We start from the raw sequence: 9,956 nt of genomic DNA, 5'->3' as shown, positions 1-9,956 counted from the left end.
AATAAAAATATTATATATATACATATCTATATTATTATAATATATATATATATATATAAAGTTTTTAATGTATCTTAATTTTTACCTACAATTAAATTAAGATTTAATATTGGATGAAAATAATAAAATCTAAATTAAAAAAAAATTTAAAATAATTTAAATTTTAAACTTTTTTTGTTTCTGCACATGGTGCATATGGAAACATTTAGTAAAAAATGTTTAAAAGAAAACACCTAGTAAACCCTGAATAGAACACGCTGTGATTTGCATATCATTGATGGCAAGTCGGCTCAAGGAATTTTTGAAGAAGTATAGGAAAGTAGTTCCGTTTCTCTGTCTTCGTCTCAGATCTGTGGATTCTACATCATCATCAAGAACAATGTCAAAGTGGAGTCGCTCTTGGACACTAACCCTAGCCGTGATCTCAGGAGGAGCAAGTCATGGCTACTACCGATGACAAGACCAAACAGTTGTGCAATAAGGCTCTCTTTCTGATCAGGGTTCCCATCACGATGGCATTGACACCTCCAATTGCTAGATTCCTCATGCAGAGAAAAATCCTCAGAACCGGCGAATGAATTTATCTTTTCCCCCAAAACATGTATGTTTAATCTCATGTTCTTTTTGTTGAAATTTAGAAGAGAAAATTCAGAGATATTTTGTTGATTGCTATGAATAAAGTCTGAATGATTCACTCTTTTACGACCCAATTTTACCAAAATATATGTACGAAATGGGCTTTTTGCACATTCCATTACTCAAAGATGTCTACGTAGTCTATACAAACGTTGGAAATAGATATGAGACATGAGAGGTTGTTGCTAGAAATGATCTCCTGTCCCAATATATCAGCCTGCCTTGTAAGAACCAAAGTGGAGAATATTATTGTTGAGAATGTCAATAATCTTCTTGCAATCCCCCTTGAAAAGATAACCAATATGCGACTCAATTGTTGCTTTCAAAAGATCATAGCACACACGGATGCATGTACACAACTGGGATGTCAATGGGAGGTCAAGAAATTTCAAAGCGGCTGCTGAAAACCGTGCGACAAGAAACATCAAAGAAGCGAGAGATCTCAAAGAGATTGACAGAGGGGTTCACGATGACATAACAGTACGTAATTGTTGTTTTCTTGTATACAAACATTGTGAGCTGAGCCAGAGCCTGCGGTATCGGTGACGGGGCTTTATTGATTATTGCATGGGAACGAAGTAAAGAGCAAATGCTAGTTTTGTTTCTCTGTTTGTTAATTTTTACAATTCTGCTCTTTGATTTGGTTTACACAATAGAGATTTCAAAATTCCAAGGAAACGATGAGGTGTTGTTTGCTTTGGGTGTTCTGTACAAAATACATATAAAGACGTACATATACCAATGTCACAGGGTTTGAGCTAAAGCCAATGTCTAAAATAGTTCTACCTTAAGCATAGAGACACCAAGAACTGAGAGAAGACTATAAATTCACTCACGACTGCAGCTGGAGAGTGGATACCCAAAAAGGGGACCACGTCAACATGAAGCCAGCTCTCAATGGTCGATCCCACCACTGCACCTACCACTAGTCCTCCTGCCGTTATTGCAGCTGCTTTCCCTGCACCAAACCAAACAAACTTCAAAGCTGCAAAAAAGAGGAGAGAGGTGAGTTCAATAGAAGAAGATGCTTACCTAGCTTGACGTTTCGTTTGGTCATAAAGTAGAGGGAAGCTCCAAAGCTGGTGGCCAATATAAGTCCTGGCACATCAGCACGGGCATAAGAGTCTATGGAACTGCCGTTAACATAAGTCAGTGCCATCATTGCTCCATAAACTCCGGCTTGAATTCCCAAATTGCTAGTGGACGGCATATCAACAGATACAGGTGGATTCTTCATCCACTGAGACACCCTCCCTGTACCCAGAGGGCTGGTGGATTTAACATCGGCGTAGCGAATGTTGTTGCTCACAACTTTGCCTGCTCGGCGTTGGTTGAGGCTCTGCATCAGCAGCATGTCATATGCAGCCTCCGCCTGTGACAAATAATGATATAACAAATAACAATATAATTCATGATTTATGGAGAGTATATAGAGTCACCTGCGAGATGGCGTTGGGGTCGTCCTTACGGGAAGCAAGAATCGACTTCTTGGCACGGAGTATTTCGTCGAAGGAAGCTCCTTCAGAGACACCGAGTACCTTCATAGCCGCCTCCACAGACATGTCGAACGGCGGGGAATCGTCAGCTCGAGAACTGGCTCTAGGAGGAGGAGGCGCCGCGCATCGCCGCCGCCGCGTAGGCAGGAGAATCGCCGAGGAGCGCCACAGCTGCTGAGTCTTTCCGGAAGGAAAGAAGAAGGAATTGAATTTGGTCGGAAGATGGAGAGGAACATCGCTGATAAGGCGGTTTGGTCCGGCGGAGATAGCTGCGGCTGCCATTGCTCTGTTCGTTTCGTCTTCACACACAACACAAGTGTTAGATTTGTGGGGATTGTGCGATCTTTACTTCTTTTCCACCGTCAGATTGAGTCTATATTGTACGGCGCACACCACAGCCGTCAGATTGGAACGGGCAGACGGTAGATGCACCTGTATAATTCTCTTTACTTTTTTATTTTATTTTATACTAATAAATCATCATCAAATTTTTTTTTGTCGAATCGGGTCCAATTTTGCAACACACAATTAGAAGCGTGGAAGCAAAAGAAGTCCGCATATACATTTGTACCCATCTACGTAAATAATAATTTCATTCTTCGTTTTGATAAGCATGTAAAATGGATAAAATCTTTTTATTTTGTTTTTTGGGCAAATAACTTATGTGTGGTCCATGACGTCTTTCTATTTCTTTTATAGCGTGTTTCTTTCTTGTATGAAAATTGTGTGCATGATTAAGGGAAAACTGCTAACGATAATTCAGGAAGAAATTACAAAATTTGGTTTTCATTTGATTTGATGTCAATTTTTGGCCTTGTCATCACACCAATAATCAACAAGTTCAAATCACAAAGAAGGCAACACAAGATGCCTGTGGGAGTTCGAATTCAATAATAATACAAGGTTTCTGCTTAATTTTCTCTGACGATGGTTGAGTCTGAACTAGATTTCTCAACACAAACTCAATCACAATCAAACAATCTCTCGTATATTTGAATTAACGAATGTATTTGCACTTTATATCAAAGAACAATTGAGTATCGTTGGCTTAACCCAAACGAATACTCCTTAAGTCTCTCGACTCATTCCAATATACAAAGCTAACCTTTCGAGAACAACGACTCTGTTGATTTATACATTTTCCCTTCTTCATCTGCAAAGACTCTATATGCAACATAGTATCTTTCAATCTGCCAGCTCGGCAAATAAAGACTTCACAGCCATCTCTCTTGCTCTGCTTGTAAATCTATCTTCTTCTCACAGTAATAAGCTGCTACAAGCCTACAAGGTTATCAATACCCCGCCTTTGAAAAAAAGCTTGACCCCCAAGCTTCTAGCTATAAATCGTTTCACTGTCATAGACTAAGTGACACAGCTTCTTCCTTGCCATGTGTTCTATTTTTCGGTAGCAGCAATATTGTAGAGCCTTTTCTTAAATCTTTTATCAACAACTCAGAAACTCCCGGTATTTAGTCTTCCAACGGTGCCACACCGCAAAACAAACCTTCATCTTTTCCCTTTGTCCCATGCATATGTTGCCTCCAAGATAGATATGTGTTACTTCTCCATTGGTGCAACTAATCAGCTTCATTCAAAAGCACACTGATTCATTGATAGAGTTAAAGTTCTCCTTCGCATCAATTCAATGAAAAAAACTGAAAGAATTAACCATGCCACTGATCACTACAATCGCATCCCTTTGTAGACTAGCACCATCTTCTCTTAACTCCAATTCTGAGACATCTGCAAATGCTTTATATTCCACTTATGTTTCACGGTTGATGCTATTTTTTTTTGCTGTACCCTCAATTTCTGCATAGCTCTTTGTTCTTGAAAGCGGCAATCCCGTATTGTATACTCAACCAGCATAGCAAACAATAAACATTGAACCAACACATAGGCTCCTGCTTCCAAACATAACAACGACAAATGATGTAGAAGAAAATGCTTTTGTTTGTACTTGAAATTCCAAGTCTTGTGATACTTCATATCGATGATCTTTTGTGTAACTCGTTTCTGTTCTGGAGTCAACAAACTAACCTTCTCTTTCAATCTCAACGCGAACTCATTCTCTATCTTTTCACGCGAACATCCAACCTCTTATTCACAACAGCGCCATATTTTCTAATAATACTCCAAAAGGCATCAAACCCTGTAACATCATTGGCAACAGAAACCATTCCATTAATCTTCTCCCCACGTATGTCATCCATTCTCAGATTGTGTTTCAACAACAAAAGTTTCTTTCTTTTCTGCAGCCAACCAACTCTCATTTCATTCACCATTTGCTAAACCCAGAAGCTCACTGGTTACCCTCAACATCATCATCTTATTATATTTGAACTGCCAAGATTTTGGAAATAACTGTTGCTTCCTCATCTGCTTTCTTGTTTTATCTCGAAGAAGCTCTTTGTTTACCAGCTTGGATACATAATCTTTCTCAAGCGTTGTACTTTCTACTGGGGCAAGTGGCAGAACACAAGCAGGTAAATGTGATCCAGTCCCAAAGGTGTCAGATGACACTTTCTCACAACTCAATTCTGTCTCTTTAAACTTCACCTTCCATGAAATTTTTGAGCGAAATTCAGTTTATCATCATCATCCGTGAAAGCTTCTCGCACAAAGAACTTCTCCAACCACGAAATCCATGATCGCAAGTCATCGCCGGTGAAGATTGGAATCTCAATGAATCCAGTCGCAATTGCTTCTGATCGAGACGTCACTATGCGATTCTTTGATTCTCTCACCGTAGGATATATCGTCGGAATCAGCTACAACACCACCGCGATGTTCTGATTTCTCGCGTTAGATTCGATCCGAGCTCAGCACCGCACCAATTGATAGAGTTTGAACTCGATTTCTCAACACAAACTCAATCACAATGTTGGCTTAAACCCAAGCGAGTACTTCTCAAGTCTCTCGACTCATTCCAAGATACAAAGCTAACCTCTCGCGGACGACGAACACTCTGCTGATTTATACTCTTTCCCTGCAAAGACTCTACATGCAACATAGTATCTCTCAATCTGCCAGCTCAGCAAATAAAGACTTCAACAGCCATCTCTTTTGCTCTGCTTGTAAACCTATCTCACAGTAATAAGCTGCAACAAGCTTATCAGGAGACTGACAGAATCCGAATTGATGGATAAACTGCCTTCGACGAAATATTGTTTTATCTTCTCTATTAAAAAAATACCATTTTTTATACTATAAAATTGTCATACTAGGTTCATATATTAAATTGCATTTTTGATTATTTACATTAGTGTATTTGATATATAACATTTCTTAATAAAATTTAAATTTTAGTTTTAGAAATAACAAAATTTGCTGAGAAAAATCTAACAAATTTTTTTTCAAAATTTTAAATATTTTTTGATTAATGTATTGATTAATTTCGTAATTGAATGGAAGTAATAAATGAATTATAGTATTAAAATTATATTAAATTGGTAAACCAACATAACTTTCATTTAGATAAATAAATAAAATATAATTCATCGTTTAAAGTGATTAAAATATTATTTACCTTTTAAAATGATTAAAATTCGTAACATATCTAATGATTTTCCCAAAAATTAAAGTTTTTAACATTTGTTAAATTTTTATATTAGAACTATAAATTATTTATTTATTTATAAATGACAGCAATTATCATCTAAATATGATTATATATAAAATTTTATAAAAAAATTATATTTATAAACGAAAGGTTATCCGCACGGATGTGCGGAATCAAAATCTAGTTGTTGTTAATTGTAATGTTTTGGATGATAAAATTATGTGGTCATCTTTATTTGTTAAGATCATTATTTGGTTTTTTTATTGTGTTATATGATAGTAGGTGATAGGTTAATATATTTTATGTTTGACTTTTCAGTCATGTGTTATTGTATGTATAATAATACTTGTCAGCAGTGTCTAAAAAGCGGTCTAGGCGGTGCTTAGGCGCTGGACGTTACAAAAGCGTGGTGATTACTCTTTAAACCGCCTAGATAATTATAATATTATAATAATTAATATATTGTAACATATATTCTTATGAAAATAATTTTTATCATATATAAATAATATTTTTACTATTATTTAGTATAAAACATTAAATATATTTAATATATTTGTCTAATTTATAAACGCCTAAACCGTTTAACCGATAATTTAGGCGTCCGCTTAATCGTTCTAGACACTAGACGTTAGGTCACCGCCTGATTAGCGCCTAGCACTTTCTTTAACACTACTTGTCAGTGATGAAATGAGTCTTAGATGTAGCATATTGAATTTCAATAACTTTGCATATATGCACTTATCGATTCTAAGATTAACTAGATCTCGACCCGCACAACCGTGCGGGTTTTATTTTCATTTTATATGTATATATATTTATTTAGATCATTAGTAATATACATTTTTTATTTTAATCATATATTTAAATATTTATAAAGCTATTTAAAATACAATAATGTATAGTTTTCATATTGTAAATAATCAATTGTTTAAACCGTCGTACGTATTTGTTACTTCTTATTATATATGTATCTTATTGTATTTACATTCAATTATTAAACATATTAATATGTGCATGAAAAACATATTTGACAATTATTTTTTATTTAATTGATGTTAAATTTTATCTGTCTTTCAAAATTAGATTTCTTTTTAGCGGTATTTTCTATGTTTATTCATTTTACACAATATATTATTATATCTACAAAAGTGAAAGATATGTTAATTTTTATACATGTAATATATAGTCTGCTAATGTTAAGCTGTTCTGTCATATTATATTTTTAACATAAATATTTTATATTTATGAAAATAAAATTTGAAATTTTATTAATTTAATATAATTTTATCATATTAAGTTCAATATGATAAAAAAAATTAACATGATTGATTGTGATTATATAATAGATAAAAATAAGATATAATATTTTATTTTTCATTTTATAAAAATAAACTGAATATATTAATGTATAATAATATTTCAAAATTAATTACGGAATTAGTTAAAATATTTACATATAATTTTTGAAATATAATATATATATATATTTAAATTTTAAATGAAAATATATCAAAAGATATTATGATAAAAGTAGTTCAAAGATATTAGATTCCATATATGATTAATAATATCATTCATTTAATATGAAGATTAATAATGATTAAAAATGTAGTGTGACCAAGTCTAGTAGATATTCTATTTTTTTTTTAAATCACACATGAATTAGAAGTCATGACTTCTGTTTTAATATAATAGTATTATATTATTATATTAATGTATAATAATATTTCAAAATCTATTATATTAAAACAGAAGTCACAACTTCTCTTCATGTGTGATTTTTTTTAATGGACCTTCTTTAGAAAACCATATTTCATTTATTTCTAACTAACATTATGGTATCATTAAAATATCACATCTTAAATAATTGACATATATAACAATTTCACCTATAAAATTGTCTTATTTTCTAATTTAAAAATCTTTGACAAAAAATCTAACAAAATCTTATCAAAAATTTTAAATATTTTTATAAAATTAAGCATTGATTAATTTCGTGATTAATAGTCTAATATTATTATAAATTAATGTTAGTTACGATTTTATTATAAATAAAATTTGTATACTATTTTCTTAAAATTTTTAATTATAGTCTATCTTATCTATTAAAATAACAGTAATGAATTCTTTCATGTTTTATTTGATAATTTGGACCATCCTTTAAATTTTTATATTTTATTAAAACTAATAATATATATAGAATCTTTGAACTACTTTTTATCACAATATATTAGAAAACTAAGTAACACAAGTTAACATTAGAAAACTATATAATAAATGTATATAAATTAACATGTATTTCATAAAATTAATAATACAAATATTTCAATCATGATATCTTTTTATATTTTGGAATATATTATCTAAAATGAATAAACATAAAAAATATTTATAATAGAAAATTTGGTTTTAAAAGTCGGCGGATCAAAGCTGGATATAAATATAATACAATATGATATTTATATGTTGATTAATGCATATATCAATTTTTCCTAATATATATATATATATATTTAAATTTTAAATGAAAATATATCAAAAGATATTATAATTAAAGTAGTTCAAAGATATTAGATTCCATATATGATTAATAATATCTTTTATTTAATATAAAGATTAAAAATGATTAAAAATGTAGTATGACCAAGTCTAGTAGATAGTCTATTTTTTTAAAAAAATCACACATGAATTAGAAGTCATGACTTCTGTTTTAATATAATAGATGATTTAAGTGTCAAAATTGTATTTTATTTTTTGAACATTATTATTTGGGAAAATTGCCAAAAACATAACAAAAATTGACATAGTTGTCCCTTTGGTATAAAATCATTTTTTCCATTTTATTTCATTTTAACCTTTCTAGTTCTGAAATTTAATAAAATAAATAATTTTATCAGTTAAAAATATTAAAAATATAAACGATTAATAAAACATCCATATACACAGACATATATATTTTTGTTGAAAAACTTGATAAACAATATTTTTAAATTTCTTTATACTAAAAATATAATTCGCCTTCTACAGAAAATGAGTTAGTAGAAAACGAAATCCAAAATGATTTTGTTTGGATTTTGTAAAAAGTCGGTACCTTGGTAAGATAGCCATATGATTTTGTTTGGTAAAAAGTCGGTACCTTTGAACTAATGATTTCAGAATGTTTTGTGGATTTAACAATAACTGGGATTTAAAGTGAATTTAGGAGATAGCCATATGATTTTGTTTGGATTTTGTAAAAAGTCGGTACCTTGGTAAGATCTTTTATTTTAAATTTCAGAGTGGTTTAGGTGATTTATTCTTCTGAAAGTAAAACTTTACTTTTCCTATTTTCTTTCGTGCGAAGGTTTCTTCTTTATCAAGGCATCAACTGATGCTTCCTTTCTAGTTTTATGTTGTTTTGAAACTCTGTTATGGTTCTTTTGTTGACTTGGCTCTGTTTACGAAATGAATCATTGACAAAAAAATATGTAAAACATAAGTAGAGGTGTTAGAGCTTATGAATCAATGGAAACTTTCAATTCTGCATACACTTAAACCACGCCTTCTAGATATCAAAAACAAACAAAAGGGAAAAATAAAATCGTCAACTACAAAAGTAGAAACATACCAAAATTCTGGAAATTTGTTCTTCTGGGAAAATGAAAGTGTACGAATGAAAACATCTACAGCACACTTTTTCTACAGATTTATATACTTCAAAATAATTAATTTCAGAAGCAAATGAGAATTGTGGGATCCTATTATCAGGTATTAAGACGAGATGGCAGGAGCATTAACCTTTGAATCCCCAGATTTATCTTCTAAGAAGATCTGGAATATTTTTGTAGCTTTTCAAAACATTCAAGTTTTTTAAAAATTCTCTTCAAATAACACATGTACAGGTGATATTTCACGATGCCTAATTTTAAGTAAAAAATGGTGTAAAGTCTTCTGAAATCCTCTTTTTAACAAATTCTTGAAAATCAATTTTTGTTTTGAATAACAGTGGATTTGATTTAAGTTTTATAAATGATTGATTGAATAACATAAGATTTTAAGTGACTTTAATAAACTTACATAAATTCCACATTCAATAACAGGGGATTTGTATAGATATTTAGAAATCTTTAATTGAATAACAGGGGATTTTAAAGAAAAATCAAAATCTTCTAAAACTCTTAGTTCAATACATCTCCTAAAATGGATCTATGTGCGACAATACAGGGTCATGTACCCCCTAACAACTTAGTCTAATTTGTTTAATTATTCTTAGTTTCTTT

At 31.3% G+C, this 9,956-nt stretch overlaps 1 protein-coding gene and 1 pseudogene across 1 annotated transcript; one reads left to right on the top strand and one right to left on the bottom strand.

The window, feature by feature from the left end:
* The first annotated feature begins 277 nt into the window (after positions 1-277).
* Positions 278-585, top strand: LOC130505048 (uncharacterized; annotated as a pseudogene).
* Positions 586-1,303: 718 nt separating this feature from the next.
* LOC108839285 (protein CHAPERONE-LIKE PROTEIN OF POR1, chloroplastic) lies at positions 1,304-2,553 on the bottom strand. The gene is made up of 3 exons (XM_018612081.2): positions 2,076-2,553; positions 1,669-2,008; positions 1,304-1,594 (listed from the first exon to the last, which is right to left on the bottom strand). The coding sequence occupies exons 1-3, from the start codon at positions 2,412-2,414 to the stop codon at positions 1,419-1,421; spliced, it is 855 nt and encodes a 284-aa protein (XP_018467583.2). The 5' UTR covers positions 2,415-2,553; the 3' UTR covers positions 1,304-1,418.
* Between the last annotated feature and the right edge of the window lie 7,403 nt (positions 2,554-9,956).

The sequence above is a fragment of the Raphanus sativus genome, unplaced genomic scaffold (genome assembly GCF_000801105.2).
Source record: "Raphanus sativus cultivar WK10039 unplaced genomic scaffold, ASM80110v3 Scaffold1972, whole genome shotgun sequence".
NCBI classification, from domain to species: Eukaryota; Viridiplantae; Streptophyta; class Magnoliopsida; order Brassicales; family Brassicaceae; genus Raphanus; species Raphanus sativus.
Note: the sequence above shows the minus strand (reverse complement) of the source record. Positions and strands in the feature narration are given on the sequence as shown.